At 40.0% G+C, this 19,885-nt stretch overlaps 2 protein-coding genes across 22 annotated transcripts in view; both read left to right on the top strand.

Moving 5' to 3' along the window:
- On the top strand, positions 1-4,879 carry sdcbp (syndecan binding protein (syntenin)). Of its 2 annotated transcripts, XM_027013101.3 has the most exons (9): positions 1-214; positions 782-869; positions 1,002-1,107; positions 1,227-1,333; positions 1,419-1,580; positions 1,961-2,136; positions 2,564-2,735; positions 3,452-3,543; positions 3,645-4,879. In XM_027013101.3, the coding sequence occupies exons 2-9, from the start codon at positions 819-821 to the stop codon at positions 3,697-3,699; spliced, it is 921 nt and encodes a 306-aa protein (XP_026868902.2). In that variant the 5' UTR covers positions 1-214; positions 782-818; the 3' UTR covers positions 3,700-4,879. The 2 variants fall into 2 exon arrangements, with proteins under 2 accessions (XP_026868902.2, XP_081551403.1); XM_081695277.1 differs by lacking the exons at positions 1-214; positions 1,227-1,333.
- Positions 4,880-5,271: 392 nt separating this feature from the next.
- unm_hu7910 (un-named hu7910) overlaps positions 5,272-19,885 on the top strand; it is a 23,095-nt gene continuing 8,481 nt past the window's right edge. The window contains exons 1-14 of one of the 20 annotated variants that reach the window (XR_014115776.1): positions 5,287-5,523; positions 6,656-6,737; positions 9,455-9,604; positions 9,684-9,755; positions 10,660-10,824; positions 12,054-12,089; positions 12,906-12,941; positions 16,965-17,015; positions 18,584-18,685; positions 19,007-19,033; positions 19,257-19,301; positions 19,434-19,469; positions 19,574-19,636; positions 19,817-19,885. The exon at positions 19,817-19,885 is cut by the window's right edge and continues 117 nt beyond it. Coding sequence is in view for 19 of the 20 variants with exons in the window: in XM_081694557.1 (XP_081550683.1) it covers positions 6,692-6,737; positions 9,455-9,604; positions 9,684-9,755; positions 10,660-10,824; positions 12,054-12,089; positions 12,906-12,941; positions 13,459-15,578 (2,625 nt within the window). In the remaining variant the exon portion in view is untranslated. Of the gene's footprint in view, positions 5,524-5,548; positions 5,832-6,655; positions 6,738-8,942; positions 9,063-9,454; positions 9,605-9,683; positions 9,756-10,659; positions 10,825-12,053; positions 12,090-12,905; positions 12,942-13,458; positions 16,940-16,964; positions 17,016-18,583; positions 18,686-19,006; positions 19,034-19,256; positions 19,302-19,433; positions 19,470-19,573; positions 19,637-19,816 lie in introns of those variants that run through there. The other 19 variants (XM_081694565.1, XM_081694564.1, XM_081694567.1 and 16 more) reach the window with 19 other exon arrangements.

The following is a 19,885-nucleotide window of genomic DNA, read 5'->3' as shown; positions in this document are numbered from 1 at the left end:
TTATGTCATTGAGATCTCGCCCTTCACGTAACGGACAGTGAACGTGCCTAACAGGGCTCGCATTTGACACCGTGTGCTCATCGTTCGTGATACAGAAGGTCGACACTAGGTTGGCTGAATTGTTTTATCGGATATACCCTACTGGCCGCTTATCCCCAATCCATATTCACGTTCTGTAGCAATCGCCGATCAACATCCTGCATCCAACATCAAGGTGAGTCCGCGCATAAACAGAGTAGATGTGATGCACCATTATCCGTTCCCATACAAGTGTAACGACAGTCACTTAGCCTAATTTGTGCGCATCTGCTACTGCAGTATTATGTTATTTGCCTGATTCAGCGTTGCAAGAGAGTAGGCTGCTTTCTACGATATGTTAGTAGCGTATTCCGAAATTGTGCTTAAGTGGGTGTTGTCTGAATTTCGGCTTCTCCATTTTTAATATTATTTTCAGGATGTAGGCCTATATTATAATTTGCAAACAGAATGCAATAACTGCCTCTTAGATTAAATAACAGATGCACAATGCAGCTGTGCAAGTGGTTTACAGCCTCAGTCAAGTTGTTTTTATTATATGTGAATAGTGACGTGTGTTGCGTCTGCGTAATAAGATTCTCTGTATCCAAACAAATCTTGCAGGTTTTTGTCTTGAGTGCAGAATCTGTGATGACTGGCTTGTGTAGTTTCCTTTTAATAACTACTACTATTTCTGGAATTATAACGTATTTCTGGGTCACTGCACCATGGTTGCACAGTTTTGCATGCACATGTGTCTTTTCAGGTAATTGATCCAGTACACCTGAGATACGAGAGCAACTATGTCACTGTATCCATCTTTAGAAGACATGAAGGTGGATAAATTCATCCAGGTTTGTCTCACTTGGTTCAACCCAGTGATTCCTGTGGATATTGAGATAAAAGGAAAAAAATCAGAACCAGTATATAATAGTTCATTTTCTCGTCACAGTGTTAAACCTGTAAATATTTGATCACTTACACAGGCACATAACACTCCTACTGCTAGCCCATCTAAAGCACTGGCACTGCCAGAACCAGAGCAGGGTCAGCCTAGCCACGCTGTCTATGAGTGTCTATTGGAGGAGACAGGTATGTACTCTGGAGACCTTCTCTACACTTAGTGTGCATGTGTGAGGCATTATTTTATGGTGTGTGTGTGTGTGTGTGTGTGTGTGTGTGTGTGTGTGTGTGTGGGTGTGTACATGCAGGTGCCTCTGGGAGGTTGTACCCTGAGCTAAGTGAATTTATGGGCCTGAATCTCAATATAGACACTCTGAAAACCCTGTCCACTACAGTCCCTGAACCAACTAGTGGAGTAAGTTTACATCCCTGTCCATGTGTGTGACCAGAACTCCAGCTGTGTACAATGGTGTGTCTTCTATTTTGTCCATGTTTCGTAGGGTGTTAGTGTGGTCTCGCGCAGCTCAAACTGGGCAGCTGCCCCCATAACGGGTGGCGACCTGGGCGTGAAGAAGGCAGAGATTCGGCAGGGCGTCAGGGAGGTGGTGCTCTGCAAAGACATGGACGGCAAGATCGGCCTCCGCCTCAAAGCCGTAGATAACGTAAGAGGAACCCATGTAACCCTCCCCTCTCACTGAGCCCAGCAGTTACTGAGTACTGTGCTATAGTTTTAATCATGCATGCATTTTGAAGCACTGCTCTTCTGGCTGGCATGGCTTACCTGCACCTGTAAGACAGAAATAACATTACAATAAATACAGATCACTTGATTTTATTGCATGGAAACGGAAAGTTCCTGTGCACATTACAAATTGTCTTTTGGTAAATGCCGAGGTGTCTGACAGAAAGAATCTAGTTTGAATCAATATTTATTATGGACTCACAACCCAATAAAAAAAAAACGAAAAAAAATCTAGTTATAAGACATTCACAGATGTACACGGAAACGTGCAACCAGTCATAGCAAACTCGTGTGTTCCAGGGCGTGTTTGTGCAGCTGGTGCAGGCCAACACTGCAGCTGCCCTGGCAGGTCTTCGGTTTGGCGATCAGATCCTGCAGATCAACGGGGAGTCATGCGCTGGGTGGACAAGTGACCGTGCACACAAGGTGCTGAAAATCGCCAGCCCTGAGAGAATCACGCTCGCTGTACGAGACAGGTACACACCAACATAAACATCATACATCGTGCTTTCCCTGAATTGCTTTGGCCAATGTGTCCTGAACACAAAATACGTTAATGTTTTATTCATGAGCATACAACTACCTTGGCTAAATTATTCATAAAGCTACCAGGAACAGCAGGGCGTGTGTAGGTATGTGTATTATATAACTTAGGAGTATCTTTGCAAATATAAAGTTTTCAGTCTTTACCAAGTTTAAATGTGGATAAAGTGTAGGTGTTTTTTTCTGCCACACACAATTGCCATGCACAGCAACGTATCATTTTGGGAAGTTCCATAAATTATTGTGATTATTACCTACTTTTATTACCTAGTTATTACCAAAGTGAGACTTAAAAAAAAAATTTATGACCCCAAATGGGCCTGTGATCATACTGGTACTGTGGTGCACCACTATGGGCAGACCACTGGAACGCACCATCACCCTCCACAAGGACATGAACGGTCAGCTGGGTTTCATCTTGAAGAAGGGCAGGATCAGCTCCATAGTGAAGGACAGCTCTGCAGCTCGCAATGGACTCCTCACTGACCACCAGATCTGTGAGATCAATGGGCAGAATGTTATTGGGCTAAAGGTAGATGGGTCTCTGTGTCTCTTTCCCTCTCTCTGCGTCTCTGAATGAAGTCTGAGCTATTCTTTATTTTTGTATTTGCAATTTTTTCAGAATTTTCAGAATATGAATAATGGATTAACAGGCTAGAACATAGATATCATCATATTGAGGACATTCAGAACCATGAAATTATATTTAGTGTCTTTTTGAAGTATACTGGCAAACTGTAATTAAGCGCATATGCCTGTGAAATACACACACACACACACACACACACATTAAGCTAATTTTGCAGCATTATTTATTGAAAAAAGGTATTACAAATATTCACTCTAAAGGGGAAATCCTCTAATCCTTCTCCTGAAGAGGTACCTTCCTGCAGAGATTATCTCCAAGCCACAGCTATTACACCTGATTTAGCCAGTTAAAGAGCTGTGAAGACATTAATTACCTGGATCCAATGTGTATGTGTGGTTTGACTTAGAGCCAAACTCTGCAGAAATGTGACTCCCCTGAACAGCACTGAAGAGCGCCAATTTAGAATCATTATTTGCAATTTCATATTTCTTCATTAAAAAGCTTAAACATTTCATTATATATACTGGAATATAACTAATAGCAATGAAAGTGTGTCTTTCTCTGTTTCTGTCTTTCTCTCTCTCTCTCATGCTTTTTTGTCTCTCCTTCTCTCATTCTCTCTCACACATATACACACATTATGTTTTCACTTTCATCAGGATTCTCAAGTATTAGACATCCTCAGTTCTAGCGGGAATGTTGTGACTGTGACTGTGATGCCAGTGGTCATTTTTGAGCACATGATGAAAAGGTAAACTATTGCTAGCCAGTGATTGTGTTTGCTCCACATGTGCAGAAGAGCCTGGGTCTTTCCCTTTTTAACTAGTTCTCTTGTACCTCCTCTCTCAACAGGATGTCCAACAGCATTGTGAAGTCTCTAATGGATCACTCCATTCCTGAGGTGTGATGGGGACTTGCACCTAGCTTGGAGAAGACTCGTGTGTTGTGTGCAGCACTTCAGTTTATAGAGGAGTGATATTATGCATACATGCACAGTGTAATGGAACAGAGAGTGAGAGAGAGAGAGAGATAGCAAAAGAAAGCTGTTTTCTTTTTCCTTGCAGTATTCGCTTCCATTATTAATTATTTCCTTTATGTAGGATGCGCAGTATTTTTCGATGTCTCAACATCCTCAGAACTCAGTTCATACCAATGCTGAAAAAATAAATCAAGAAAGACTGAAAGAAAGAAAGCCTTTATTTGTACATAGCAAAGCTTAGCTGTGGTGTGTTGGCCCAATGTGTTTTAGTCATCGACCTTGCTATATTCTGGTAAACATGCTTTCACAGTTATGGTCCACTGAATTTAACTTTTCAGCTTTTTTTAAATTTATAGTGCTAGAGAATTCCATTATTTGTTTGACTGTAGTTTATCTTTATAATATGTCAAACAATACTTGACTACTCAGTTATAAGGACCCATTATAGTGTTCCTTCCTCTGTGGTTTGGCAGTTTCCTATATTGGAAACCTTAAAAAAAAAAAAAGTCAAAACAATAATGCACTTTGATGCACAATCTAAAAGCCATTGTAAAACTATGCAGAGCTGCTACAACCTTTCTTATCAGAAGCATTTTAAAAATATGACATACATATTAAGAAATATATTAAGGCACATACGCTGGAACAGGATGTAAATGTACCCTGCTTTCAGGCTATATGTTTGTGGGCCTGACCTGTTGATCTGTCAGTCAAACATGATAGCTCAGCAACAGGGCAGCTGCCTGCTTGAGTACAGACACTGATGTTGAAGACCACACATACACTATTACATCAAGATGAGTTTATCAGTTGCCTTTATATTGGTAACATGTTGATTAAGTAAGAATTGGTTCTATCAGGGCATCTTACTCCAAGGGAGTACGGGCATCTCATTTTTTCCTAGTTTAACAGGACTGGTGGATTAATTTGTCTATCTTCTTAATTCACTAATTCAAAAACATCTTGACCCACTGTTATTTTAAGTGGCTTTAAGGGCACTGTTAAGAGCAATGGTAAGACAACCCACTACAAAACACTACATATTGTCCAAGATGTTTAAAAATTATGTCAGCATGTTTTTTTCAACGTAAATAAATCACGAACACTCCATATGTCATGTGTTTTTTGTGGGTTTTTTTTTTTTTTCAGTCAAAACCACATCATTAAACCAGTGATTCGGGTCCTGAGAAGCCCGTTAAGATCCCCCCTTCTAAAACACATGTGATCAAACTTGTGAAAGGCATGACCGAATAAACTGGTCCTCTGGTTCGGATGTCAGAGATTAACGGACATACAAAAATATGCACATCATGACTGAGGCCAGGAGCCACTACACGGCGTTCTCTAGTGATCATCTAGTGATCTAATGATCTAGTGATCATTGAATCCAGGCTCTCGCGAGGAAACGTTTCGGTACACGCACTTTTGCCACGTTACGCGCGTCCTGCAGCAAAGCGGAATTAGGGAAGCGCGGATCCCGGGCTGAGGATCTTAAACGTGATTGGCTATAGCATTCAAGACCTCCGCTCTCTCATCCGTCTGAAAGTAGGGATTGGACGACGTATTATGTCAATTTCATGCGGGTTTTCGCCATCAACAAAGTTTGCCAACGTTACGGATTTCGTGTGAGATTATTCTGATATGCAGGGCAGGAGTTTGGTAGTTTAAAATAAAGAACGAGTTAAAGTACCCGGCACCTCGCCTTTGTTGTCATGGGCCATAAGAAAACCGCACGCAGTCATTCAAAAAAAGGTAACGGCTTCTGTTTACTGGTTATCACAAGCTAGCGTTAGCTAGGCGGTACACAACCAGTACCCAGGCACGGTGAGATGAGGTGATCACTGATGTCATAAAGACCTTAGCTGACTAAAATCAGGACAGTAGTAGCTCACGGTTTATCATTGCAACCAGTGATAAAAGGGGCTTCGCTATCTTACTTGTCGATGCGATGCAGCGTTAGCTGGTTAGCTATTGTAGCTAAAGTGCACATTTCCTAGTCGATACATAACGGTACTTTGCAAGATGACAAACGGTCTGTGTTTCTCAAAGTATTCTGAAAGGTTCGACCTGTTTTTACATTTATTATACATTTATTTATTTATTACGTACGTTAAACTACTTTAATAATACCTACGGTTATGCATTATTTTACGTAAAACGTATAAAATACTTGTTTGTGGTCATTTAAACATTTCACACATAATTCTGTATTACTATACGAGAAGATTAGCGTTAGCTAACACAGAAGGCAAGGGAATGCCATTAGGCTCGTTCATGGAAAGAATAGTAAAAGCCTGTTGAGTTAAAAGCCTAGAGTTAAAACTTGAAGTGATATGAAGATGTTGGCTATAGTATTTACAAAAGGCTATTTCGATGTCTGCAGTGGCACGTCAGCGATTTCATATTCTGAGACCATTCATGGAGTGAATGAGTGAGTGAGTGAGGGACTGAGAGAGAGGGGGGGGGATGTTTATATGTCAACTATTAGTTTCATGTTTATTATACCCTGCACTTTTGTATCTGTGTGACAGAGACACACAGGTTATGTTGGCGTGTGAGGCAGTGAATGCATTTTGGTTGCAAAGGTTGCTCACGTTTGTGCTTGAATGTGTGTGTGTGTGTGTGTGTGTGTGTGTATGTGTGTATGTGTGTATGTGTGTGTGTGTGTGTGTGTGTGTGTGTATGTATGTGTGTGTGTGTGTGTGTGTGTGGGAAGAACGTCACTGCTCGTTGTATCCATATGAGGACCATTAGCGTGTGTAGTAACTGCGGCACTATAAATACCCAGCAGGCAAAAAGCATGTATCTGGTTGCAGCTGAGCCAGCAAGTGCTGTTTCGTATGAGCAAAAAAAAAAGAAAAAAGGACTTGCTTTTCCCTTGCAGTTTTCTTTGGGACTGCTAGTCTAGAAACCCGGAGGAATGGGAGAAACTAAAGCAGATGGGACAAAAATGGCAAATTTAACAGGTAGATGGATATCTGAGGAGCGCAAAAAGGATAGTTGATATAGCTGGTATGGCATGAGTTCAAAGTGTTCAAACTGTTCAGAGCCTGGGTTGGTGCAGTGAAAGTCGCATGCGTGTGTCCATTTTTTTTGACTGTCCTTTTAGTTACATATTGCAACTTGGTTTACCTGAGTTACAAAGGCTTGCAAGTGTACTGCTTCTTATCAAAACAGTGGTTCTGGGTCTGTGTGCGTGTGCATGTGTGAGACAGGTACGGCCCAGTTTACTGACAGTTGAGGAGTTAGTACAGCAGCATGCTTTCTCTCTCTTGCTGTTGCCCTTACACATAAGCACTTTTATTTATAGTGAGATGACATATTAGTGTTAGATATGGTGGCAGTTTATTCTTTTTGAGTCATAGTAAATTATGGCATGACCCTAATGCTTTTAACTGGCTGGTTTTGATCATTTTGTAGCTTACCCTTATTTTACGGTGCACTTGATGAACACACCCATTACCTTATTGCCCTTCCCCTGCCATCATCAGAACAGCAAAAATTAGCACTCATATTTGAATGTATTTATATCTGCATGTGTGTGCATGCTTGTGGGTTTGGAGGGTGAGTCTTTGTTCTGGGGGGTGGGGTGTAGCACACAGGAGTCCTTGTCATCAGAATATAATGCTATCTGTTACATGATCCTGATGTTATTTTGTAGCCTCTGTCTCCCCCCCCCCCCCCCCCCCATCTTGTGTAACTGTATTGAGCTGCTTTGTTTGCAGCCACCTACAGTTTAAACTTATGCCCTAACCCTTCTAAACATACACATTAGTCACTTCTAAACATACACCCTAATACAGTGATCACCAACCAACCAGGCAATTGCGATCTACGGATGGATCTCCAAGACCACGGAACTTGATCGCCATAAATTGGCTGCTTCAGTTATTACGTTCAAGTTACTGTAATTCTTTTCTTGACAATCTGTGGGTTTAACTGACATGGTCCACCTTGTTGTGTTCGTTCACATGATGAGAGACAAGGAAGATTCTCACTCTTTTGCCTTTGAATGTGAGAACAAGAGGTGAGGGTATATACAGTGCTTTCAAAACGTATGCCACTGAGAAAAAACTTCCACTTCGAAAAACTCGTGTCAATAACTGCCAATGTGGCACTGGCAATGCGTGGTGGACATGCTGGTTTCATCACACTTTGTGAAGAAAATCCCACTCTCCCTACCTTTTGTCAGCTACCATTCTGTCATTCATCAGCAAGCGCTAGCTATCAAAGTCGTGGATCTCTCACGTGATGACTGTTATGGTCAAAATTGCAAACTCTGTTCTTGTAAAAACTCTTCAGCATCACTCGTTTAAGTCATTACCTTATGAGCTTGATGCTGAATATGGAGGCTTGATTCTGCATGCGCTGATTAAGACGTCGAAAGTTGTTCCAGCGATTCAGTGCTTTGCTGCCGGAGATTATGACTTTTTTGAGGTCAAGGAATGAAGAATACAAAGTGCTGGCAGATGACGCATGGCTGCTCCAGCTGGCTTTTCTGATGAACCTAACATCTAGGCAGAATGAGCTAAATTGTGAATTGCAGGGAAAGGACAGAGACCTGTCATGCATGATTATTACTGTTAATGCTGAGGTAATTAAGAGTGTTTACAGGAAAAAGAGGCTTAAACATTGAATTAGAAGTATTAATAACATAAAACAATAAGATCATAGAGATTCTATATCCGTATAAAATGCTCTGTGTACAGAGCAGAGGCCTCTGCAAAGGGTTCTGGGTAGACTTCAGCAGACCACTGTGTAAGACACATCACCTCTCCACCAGGTACAGCATGGTACCGTAAAATAACCTTATGTTAGATGGTCATTTTTAAAAAAGAGTGAGAGAGAAGTCTTCTCTTTGAATGTAAAGCTTCCAAGCTTCAAGTGATATGGGTATGGATTATCAGTATCCATATAATGTATGGTTTGGGTATAATGGTGGAGATTTCGAACACTAATATTTAAAAGAAGGTCGGGCGATTACATAATCACTCCTGAAAACTATATCAAAACTTGGGTTCTTTGTGTGATTGTCAAACAATCACTCCAGAGGATGCCTCAGCTGTATGTTATTTTTAACTTGCAATAAAGAATAGAACCAGCTATAATTTTCAGCTAATTCTGACATCTGCATCTTTATTTTCTGTTTGAATGTTGAACTTTAAAACTAGCTAACTGGGGATTTAGGAACAACAATGCCTTCAAAGGTAAACCTGCATTGTGGATATCCCAACTAATGTGGCATCTCGCTGAGTTCCACTATGGCCAGCACTCAGTTGTACAGTAATGAAGTAAGTAAACAGTTTCATTTGATGTTATAGGAGGCTATGGGTTCATACACAGCTTTGTTATTTTAAGTAGCCTAAGCCTGGCATTTATGCCAGTAGATCTTTTGATTTGTTCAGATTTCAAACGGTGACCTTATATATGAAAAGGTTGGTGACCACTGCCCTAACCCCCTCTAAACATATACACTAACCCCTTCCTCATGCCCTCTCAATAACCCCAAGCTCTATCCCAACCAAAATGCCTATAATGCTAGGTTCTTTTGCAAAATAGTTTATTTTATTTTACTTATGATGGAAATTAGTATATCCTGTATGTGGGATCTGCACACAAAGTAGAAACAAAATGTGTATGTCTGTGTGTTTCAGCATTTTTACCCATCTTTTTGTCTTTACAGAGACCCAGGCAGTGCCTCCTGTAACTAAAGGCAGTAAGAAGGCTGAGAGGAACTCTGTCTTCAGTTGGATCATAGTCCTTGCTCTGTTGGGTGTTTGGATGTCTGTGGCTGTTGTCTGGTTTGACCTAGTTGAATACAGCAGTGTTGTAGGTATGTCTTTACTTTACCAGTATGTGTGCTTATGTAATGCAATGATAAATCGTACTCTCAAATTTCACTTCTATGTCAGGTACACTTGGAGGAGTTTATGATGCTGATGGTGATGGTGACTTTGATGCAGAAGATGCTAAAGTTATCTTGGGTGAGTGTGTGGGTGAATGTGTGGTTGGATGTGAGTGTGGGTGTGTATATGCATGTATGTTTGTCTGTACTCATATATACATGGGTGCACACCCCTGTACATTTTTTTCCTGCATGACTGACTGAGGGTTTTAATTCCTATGTTATAATTGTAAATGGTGGTAAGGTGAAAAGGGTTTGGCTGTCAATTTGTATTATGGGATGTTTGTTATACCTGGATGTCAGAGGGGGTATTGCATAATTATCTGGTACTACAGGTCAGACGTTTTTATTGTAGTCCTCAGACTGATTAACTAGTTCAGGTTTACTGTGAGATGACATACATTGGCTGGAAATCAAGGACGGGACTGAAAACCCCTGTTAAACCTTAACTAATCCCCATGACTTGGGGCTATGACATGTACCTGAGGTGCATTTGATCTTGTGTATTACATGAAGTCTGCCACAGCTGAGTTGGGACAAACTACATGAAGGGCTGTAACACCGTAGAATTTAGCAGCATAAGAGTTATAATTATCAAAAGATAGATTTAGTAGTATGTGTGGAAGCCAATGTAAGCTAAGTAAGATTTAGAGTGATGTGTTTTAATAGGCTTCTGTATTCTGCGTGATAGAGTTGCCTGACCAAAGCTTCTGATTCTTAATTTAGAAGGACATTTTCTCTTCATACAAAAGTTTTTTCATACAAACATTTTTATTCATAGAAACGTATTCTTCCTCTTTGTTTTGCTGAGGCTGGTCGAGTTAATAAATTAAACTAATGTTCATCAGTGTAAAAATGAAAGCTAGCGTTTTCAGTTCAACATTTTCCCCAGTTTGCTTTTCAGCACACACTCTTCTTTCAACCTTTTTTTCTTGCTGTCTTTCTAATCTCTCTTCTGCTCTCTCTCTCTCTCTGCCACATAGGCTTGCCTGGCTGTCACTCTATGCACAAAACAAGTGATGATGCTTTAGCAGATGAGGGCTCTGATTGGTTAAAAAGCTCCCTGGCACTTCTCTTTGATGCGCTGTTTCCGTGCGAGGCCAGACAAGTCGGAGGGCATGTTGCAGAGGAGGCCAAAAGGGTGGCTGGTATGTCCTGCAGTTACAGGGCATTAGCCCCATAAATCCACCCTTGGCTTTACAGTCCAGTTGATGGCCGGAGACGTGTCTGCGTTGTGGCTGTTGTCTCTGCTGTTGAGGGTTTAGTGAATGCGCTTATCCTGTGAAGAATGTGCAGATGTGCTTGTGTAGCGAAGAGTCTGAAGGACAATGAGGACATTTGCAGTCACTGTGTTTGCATGTGACTAAGGAGTGTAGTAGACCTCTTTGTTTATCCTCTGTGGGGTTGTTTTTTGTTTTTTTTTTAGCATATGGGATCGCATGGGAAATTCCAGTTTAAGACAGCTGTTAGGATGATTTCCATTCTGTTTTTGTGTGTGAAGTGATTGAGAGGTTTGGTGGGATGCTTTTAAGATGTGCTGTAACTTATTTATTCTTGCTCTGTATGATACAAGGTGTATGATACAAGGTGCAGTGCTAACCTGAGCTAACTGTAAGAGCAGTATATTTGATTAGTGCTGTAGACGGTCAGCTTTTTGATCCATCTCACTTTGTTGAACTGCATTTGAGGAAGAGGTGTAGTCTGCTACAACTACAAAAAAACAACAACAGACAATTAGCCTATTGATGGTGCTAGTCTCATTATTATTTATAATGTTTTCTCAACTCAAGCCAGAAGATGCTGTGCACATGGCAAGAAAAAAAGGTTGTGCAGAAGGTATTTTGGGGATTGCTGTTGGCATCCAATTGGAATTTTACATGGTGTGGTTAATTGTACTCTCAATAATGCCATGACCTACAAGGCCTATTTGTTTTAGTTTGGCTTAAATAGGTTTGACACCCATTATAGTTGGCAGATATGTGTTTGCGAAGGACGTGTGTGTGTGTGTGTGTGTGTGTGTGTGTGTGTGTGTGTGTGTGTGTGTGTGTGTGTGTGGGGGGTTGTTTTTGTTTTTTTGGGGGGTTTTTTTTGTTGTTTTTTGCATTCTGTAAGTCATTGGTGTTTGCAGCATGTTGGCCAAAACAGAGTTTGTGTGATTAATTATGGTTAGTATTTAGTCCAAGTAGTTTTCTTAGGTTCATGTCTGTTTTTATATTTTATGAAAATGCCACCAGCTATGTGTCTGTCTGGTGCGTGTGTGCGTGCGTGTGTGCGTGCGTGCGTGCGTGCGTGCGTGCGTGCGTGCGTGCGTGCGTGTGTGTGTGGTATAACTCCTCGTGTGTGAGCCTTCATTCATATATGTTTTCTTCTGAATCAGACACTCCTGTGAGAAAGAAAAAAAGTGCACGCAAAGGTATTTAAAGACCCTTGGCTGTGGTTGTGGCGATACAGCTGTCTTGCTGTCGTTTGTTTGAATTTTTGATATCTAGTCATGTGAGAACTGCTTTTGAAGTATATTAGATGTGGTCCAAGTGTGAGTACGCTGCACAGTACGCTGCGATAGCTTTATTACAGTTGGTAGAGTCACATATATTGTCTAAAGCTTATGTATCATTTTGTAGAATTTAACCATTTTAGTTTAACTGAACCCATGATGGCTAGCAAAGATAGAAACCAGCAAGGATGCATGATAATGGTAGTTGTGACACCTTTACTAGCTAGAACTTTGCTTTAGCAAGTAGTTTATAGAATGCCTGTAAGCTTTTGTGCTATATAACTCCTTCCTTTCTGTGTCAGTCAAACAGTTTGTCTACTTCATCATAAAGGAAAGCAATGTGATGTGCCAGAAGGCTTTATGATTTAGACAAAGGTTTAAAAGAGCCATTTAAAAGATCCCTAAACTTTCCTCCACTGCTGTAGCCATGTTTGTTTCACATGCAGTGCAATTATATCCTTAACATAGCTTGACGTCTTTAAAAGTAACCAGATGTCCCTGAGTTCATTGTATTGACCAGGCTACAGAATTCTCATCCACCAAAACATATTTTGATGCTAAAAAATAGTTTTACACAATTATACAGGTCACTTGTGTTTGTCTGCATGCTAATACTCAGTGCTTATTACTTTGGACTCCCATGTCATTCTTATGATTTTATGCCATGCTCATAACTTGATCACTATGGTTATGTGAACATGGTCTCAGATGGTACTTCTCCCCTTCTCATTGCAGCTGAGAATTATAAAGAACAGCAGTCTAAAAAAAAAGGTACTGAGCATGTGTTATGCGTGTTTGTGTGTGGATCATAACTTGGCTAACTGCAGGTGAAGGTGCATTGTCGAGACTGAGGCATTAAAGGTTTCTGGTTTATAATCATCTCAGTTTTGTGCTGATGCATTTAATGCAGTAAACTAATATTGTTCATTTGTTTGTTTGTTTGTTTGTTTATTTGAAAGAAGACTTAAATGAAAATGCGTGTAGGTTTGCAGGGTTGTTGCAGTAGATAATACAAATATTGCACAAATGTGCCCTAACACAAGGAATGTTTTGACGCAGATGTTTACTGTGGCAAATCCTTTGGATTGGCAATGTTGAATGAATGTCACAGAGGCAGTGTCACCTGGTTCTGGCATGAAAGATGACCTGGCTGATTTTTTAAAGAGCCTTCATGTAATACTAACTCTCTTCATTGGCATGAGCAACATGTTTCTTTTGCACGGAAAGAGGAAATTAGCTTTTTTTTTTGAGACGTTTTGAAAATTGAAACTTTTTCTTGCACATCTAGCGCATTCCGCTCGACAAATTGGGGAAAAGCTAAAGGCAGCTCTGAAGGAGCAGCTTCGGATGATCCATGAGAAGGTAGAAGCGAAAAAGATCGCTAAGATAGCACTGGCTGAAGTCCGTAGCATTCTGGCTCGAGAGGAAGAGGAGAGGAAGGCTCTGCTTGCTACTCAGAAAGCCATGGAAGAGGCCGAGGCTAAACTACGTAAAGAGAAAGAAAGAAAGGAGCGTGAAGAAAGATTAGCTAAGGAGAAGGCAGAGAAAGAGCAAGCTCTACAAGAACGACTTGCAAAAAAAAAGGCTGAAAAGGAGAAGGCTGAAAAGCTAGCTAAAGAGCAAGCAGAGAGGGAAAGGGTGAAACAGGAGAAGTTGGCCAAAGAGATGGCAGAGAAGGAGAGGGCAGAAAGGCAAAGGCTAGCAAAAGAAAAGGCTGACAAAGAGAAGGCTGAAAGGCTAGTAAGGGAACAAGCAGAAAAGGAGAGAGCAGAAAAGGAAAGGCTGGCAAAAGAGAAGGCGGAAAAGGAGAGAGCAGAAAAGGAAAGGCTAGCAAAAGAGAAGGCGGAAAAGGAGAGAGCAGAAAAGGAAAGGCTGGCAAAAGAGAAGGCGGAAAAGGAGAGAGCAGAAAAGGAAAGGCTGGCAAAAGAGAAGGTGGAAAAGGAGAGAGCAGAAAAGGAAAGGCTGGCAAGAGAGAAGGCGGAAAAGGAGAGCGCAGAAAAGGAAAGGCTGGCAAAAGAGAAGGCGGAAAAGGAGAGAGCAGAAAAGGAAAGGCTGGCAAGAGAGAAGGCGGAAAAGGAGAGAGCAGAGAAGGAAAGGCTGGCAAAAGAGAAGGCGGAAAAGGAGAGAGCAGAAAAGGAAAGGCTGGCAAAAGAGAAGGCGGAAAAGGAGAGCGCAGAAAAGGAAAGGCTGGCAAAAGAGAAGGCGGAAAAGGAGAGAGCAGAAAAGGAAAGGCTGGCAAGAGAGAAGGCGGAAAAGGAGAGAGCAGAGAAGGAAAGGCTGGCAAAAGAGAAGGTGGAAAAGGAGAGAGCAGAGAAGGAAAGGCTGGCAAAAGAGAAGGCGGAAAAGGAGAGAGCAGAAAAGGAAAGGCTGGCAAAAGAGAAGGCGGAAAAGGAGAGAGCAGAAAAGGAAAGGCTGGCAAAAGAGAAGGCGGAAAAGGAGAGAGCAGAAAAGGAAAGGCTGGCAAGAGAGAAGGCGGAAAAGGAGAGAGCAGAGAAGGAAAGGCTGGCAAGAGAGAAGGCGGAAAAGGAGAGAGCAGAGAAGGAAAGGCTGGCAAAAGAGAAGGCGGAAAAGGAGAGAGCAGAGAAGGAAAGGCTGGCAAAAGAGAAGGCGGAAAAGGAGAGAGCAGAGAAGGAAAGGCTGGCAAGAGAGAAGGCGGAAAAGGAGAGAGCAGAGAAGGAAAGGCTGGCAAGAGAGAAGGCGGAAAAGGAGAGAGCAGAGAAGGAAAGGCTGGCAAGAGAGAAGGCGGAAAAGGAGAGAGCAGAGAAGGAAAGGCTGGCAAGAGAGAAGGCGGAAAAGGAGAGAGCAGAGAAGGAAAGGCTGGCAAGAGAGAAGGCGGAAAAGGAGAGAGCAGAGAAGGAAAGGCTGGCAAGAGAGAAGGCGGAAAAGGAGAGAGCAGAGGAGGAAAGGCTGGCAAGAGAGAAGGTGGAAAAGGAAAGACTAGCAAAAGAAAAAGCTGCAATAGAAAGAGCTGAGAAAGAAAGACTCGAAAAAGAAAGACAGGCCGAGGAGAAGGCTGCAAAAGAAAAAGGAGAGAAGTCGAAGAATGAAAGGCTGGCTAAGAGAAAGATAGAAAAAGAGAAAGCAGCAAAAGAACAAACAAGTAAAGACAGAGCAGACAAAGCAAAAGTGGTGATAGTGAAGGAAAGGGCAGCCAAAGAGCATACTGGGAAACCATCTCTCAAGGACAAAGAAACGGTTAAAGGAGAAATTGAGAACTCCAAGAATGAAAAAAGGGTCAAATCTGAGAACAAATTCACACCACCACATGGACAAACCGCTCCCCAAACAGAGAAGGAAGGGTCTGGAGAAAAGAAGAAAGTTGATGAGAGAGCAGAAAAAGTATCTACTAGAGGTCTGTTGAAATCTTCAATTAGGAAAAACAGGAAAGACAGACATGAACAGGCTTAATTAAACATAATGATAAAACATGGAATGTTAGAAAACAAGGTTAGGTGTGGTTGCAGACAGACCTGACCTAACCAGTTTGGATATCAGAATCCTTACAAAATAGTGGGTGTAAGCTTGATCTGGTGCCAACATGCTCATAGCCTATTTTGGTTGTGTCCAAACTACAATAACATTGTGGAGTGGCATCTGGATCAGCCGAATAATGCTTTCTGACTAAAATCTGTTTGTTTATTTGTAATTTAATCTGTATTTATTGTAAAACAAACCTGTCTACAGACTGTTAGTGTTATTCTTGACCAAGGTTTGATGAATGCTTGGTATTGATATTGGTTTCAAATCTTCTTTAGTTCTGATCATATGAAATGATTCAGTAATTCAATAAAGGCCAGCCGAAAGTGTTACAATTTTTATTACATGCCACGTAATCATTGAAAGACGTGTTTTAAGAGGACTTTGAAGCAGAACGTGCAGAAGAGGCAGGAAAAGGCTTCAAATTTTGAATATACTTTTTTTTCTCAGAGGTGAAACGTCAGTGCACTTTAGCTGAATGTTCTTGATGAATACTTTTGGGTTCTCACTGATGTACTATACCTCAGGTGCTTTTTTGCTTTGTTTTATTTTCAACAAGCAAACTTCCTTTTTTAAAAAAAAATGTTGTTATTAAATGTCATCATCTTTTGAAAGTGTTTTTAATTGTTTTGCTAAAATAACTGACAGTTACCCCCAGCACATATTTTGATGGTGTTTTTGGGTGGTTCCAATTTTTCAGTCCCCAGCAGACGAGAATGTAGACTTGTGTTGAATGGTACTACCTGAAGTCTACAAACAGACCTTTGTATCTACTTTTTTCTTGTTTTCAAACATAAGAAGAAGTGCTAGGATGACTGAGAATATTAGAGGAGAAAAATACACATTTTGTTCAAAAGGACTGGCATTATCCTTTAGGTAGTCTGATACTTTTGCCCTGTATGTTTGGTATTTGACAAAAATACAAGACACTGGTAGGATTACTGTGTTATAATTGTAAATTGTAAATAAACTTCCTTATATTGTCACAGAAAATAGACTGTGAATGCAAAAATATATTCCTAATATCTTTGATAGTTTTCTCTGTTCCCATCTTGGGTGTGTATGGGTGTGTGTTTAGAATGGGTGAGTGACTTTGGGCTCTGAGTTGAACATTATGTAACAACCTAGTCAGTCATGCAGCTGTCTTCCAGTTTGCATCAGTGTGTGTGAATCTGTGTTTTGTTTCTAGTTGGTTGGCTGTGAATATATGAGAATAGGTTTGAAGCACAGTGAAAATGGGGCAGGAGTCAGGGGTGAAATGTTACATAAATAATTTGGTAAGGTTTAGATTTTTCACTCTCTCACAACCACATGCAGGGTTAAAAAAGAAAACAATTGAAGTAAAGGAGGCAGCCTACAAAAATGAAGGTAAGACCACAGCCACAATAAAATAGCACCACTCTCAGACCTGCAAGCAAAATACTCAACTAAGTCTAATTATTTTTTTAGAATTATTGTGCTTATATAAAGGTATACATAAATGTATGAAAGGCTTACACACACATTAATGTTAAGAAAATAATGTAAAAAGTTCATAAACGATATATTTCAAAGATCACTCAAGATTGTGTCATTCCTAAATCCCCAGTCAACTAGTTGTAAAGTTAAACATTCAAATATAAAATGAAGATGCAGACTTCAGAATTAGTTAAAGAGAATAGCTGGTCCATCTTTTATTGTAAGTTAACGTTAACAAGCATTTTGAGGCACCGTCCGGAGAACATCTAACAATCAAACAACCCACATTTTTATTCATTGGTAGTCACCTCACCATTTTACATACTAGGGTTTGCATTTTCCACCATTACATCCAAACCATACATTAGTCAACATATGCAAACTGACATTCAACACCCACACCAGTTGTAACCCATTACCACCACATTCCAAGAGAAGACTTCTCTTAACCTTGTCCTAAAGAAGATTGTTCTTCTGTACCATCCTAATCCTGGAGGAGAGGTCATATATCTTACCCTGAGGTCCATCAAAGCCTACCCAAGACCCTTTGCTGAAACCTGCAGAGGCCCTGTATGCAAATCATTCTGAAAGGACAAAGACTGTCTATACTCCTTTATGTTTTACTTTATTAATATGTATAATGCAGTGTTGGGCCTCTTTTGCCTGTTGACTCTCTTTTATTACCTCAATTTCTAGAGAGTTTGGTACAAATTACATAATTCTGGGATTAAATGTGTTGTTTCATCTTTCTTGTTTTCACCTTGCCATCCAACTTAAGTTACAGTGCTCTCCAAAGTTACTGACACAGTAAAAATGAACAAAGAAGACTTTGAAAATGTTTTGTCTTTTATCAGTTTATATTACAGTGAAAGCATGAATAACCTTCATTTAGAGAAAACACTTCATTCATGAACATGGGGTGGGGGGAGGGGGTGCAGAGAATATACAAATGAGGGAAATTATGTCCTTTTTTTGCAAACGGTGTACATGTATCTGGGGAACAGTACTACAACAAAGTCATAATGTACATTGTTTTTGCAAAAAGTGATCCAAGATATCGGTTACTAACACCTAATGCGTTAGAGAGAGACATCACTGAATGAGAATTATCTCATCACCACACTAATGGAATGAATATATAGCTGCTTCAAAAAATGCCTTTTAATGTTGTAAGAACATGTCACATGGGCTAGATGGGTATTTTCTGGTAAGAGAAGAACACACCTAAATAAAACCAGTTCAGGTATGTGATGTGTGTGTCATATGTGATGACTTGGCATAACGTAGTGTTCATGCAAGCTTGATATGTTTGTTTATTTATTATGAAACATTGGAAGCAAACTGTTCGTTCCTTTTCCCAAAAATAATTCACACAAAAATTATTCCAACATGCTTTCATGCTTGAATAAAAATGGAGATGTTTTGAAGCACTTGTTGTTTTGCAATGTCAGTAATTCTCCTTGTTTTACTGTTTTCAGATGTACCTTTAGATCAAAAGGCAGTAAAAGGGTCGACAGCTGACACCTTCAGAGACACAGAAAGTGAAGTGCGACCTGAAGAACCTGTGCCCTTTAATGAAGGCATGTTATTACAACTTTTTTGCCATCTTTTCTGTATTGTCATTGCAGACTCAGATTTCACATTTTGACATTTTTCATTTATTTAAATTATTATTTACTTTGAACTTTCACATTCATGTATTGTTGAATGTTGGGGACTAGGGATTATACAAGTGAACATAAATGTCAGTGTTTGGTAAATACGTGATATTCATTTTAGAAAGTAATTCCAGAATAAATATTCTAAGATTTGTACCAGGTATATCTTTCAGGTTTTTTAAAATTAATTTATTAGTAAAAATATTAAATTAAAAGTATTAATTTTCTGTTGTATCCTTGCAGACAGGACGTCGTCTTTTCATCCTTTTGGTCAGTAGATATGAGTTTCTTTTCCTTTTTTTCCCCAAAATGATTTCATAGTATTGCTTTTTATTAGACCAAAAATAATATTTTAATTGCATTGTTACATTATCAGATTTATTTAAATGACAGCTTATGAACATAGATACACTAAATGTCAAAATGCTATTGCTATCTTTAAGCAAATAATTATCATGGTGAGATTATGTCTGTCTCATGTCCTATACTGTAGATGTTTCCTTAACAGACTCAAAAGAACACATTGACAGCACTGGAGGTGAGATTACCATGATTTGTCTGAAGAACATTAAAGAAAAAAGACTTTATGCCTAAACATTTTAAAAAAATCTTTCAATCTATGTTAAACATAAGAGTTTGAGAGTTTATGGATAATATGCTCTTGTTTCAGAGTTAGTTGTAGAGGCTTTACCTGAGAAAACTCTAGGTAATATTAACAGTTTATGACACACTCATCTCTCCCAGAATAAGGCCTTATACCTACAGCAATGCCATGCTTACAAAGTGTGATCTGTACTGTCTTTTTTTCAGAACTATCTGCAACAGAAAGATACCAAGATGAAGAGCCATACCATGCGCACATGGAAGAAAAGAGTATGTTGCATTCATAAACACCACTTTGGGTTTCTTTTGTGTTTGTGGTAAGGTATTCACACAAATTATTTAGAAATGTAGAGATGTCCTCTTCTGAGGAGAACAAAGGCCGGTTTCTCTATGGTCTGGTATTGGACTAGAACTAGAATATCACACTGCATTTAATCTTTTCTCCCCAAGAGTCTAAAACAAAAGATACACCTGGGAGTAAAGTTTTACCAGACATGACATTTGAGCCTGAATCTACAT

Source organism: Electrophorus electricus, chromosome 13, assembly GCF_041902795.1.
Source record: "Electrophorus electricus isolate QZ-2024a chromosome 13, ASM4190279v1, whole genome shotgun sequence".
Taxonomy (NCBI): domain Eukaryota; kingdom Metazoa; phylum Chordata; class Actinopteri; order Gymnotiformes; family Gymnotidae; genus Electrophorus; species Electrophorus electricus.
The sequence above is the reverse complement of the archived record's forward strand: the minus strand, read 5'-3'. Positions and strand labels throughout refer to the sequence as shown.

What these genes read in the sequence shown, in the direction of transcription:
- sdcbp (XM_027013101.3), top strand. Translation starts at nt 819, where the DNA reads ATGTCACTGTATCCATCTTTAGAAGACATGAAGGTGGATAAATTCATC. An exon ending in ACGCTCGCTGTACGAGACAG is followed by an intron (nt 2,137 to 2,563) that starts GTACACACCAAC and finishes CACTATGGGCAG; the next exon opens with ACCACTGGAACGCACCATCA. An exon ending in TTTGAGCACATGATGAAAAG is followed by an intron (nt 3,544 to 3,644) that starts GTAAACTATTGC and finishes CTCTCTCAACAG; the next exon opens with GATGTCCAACAGCATTGTGA.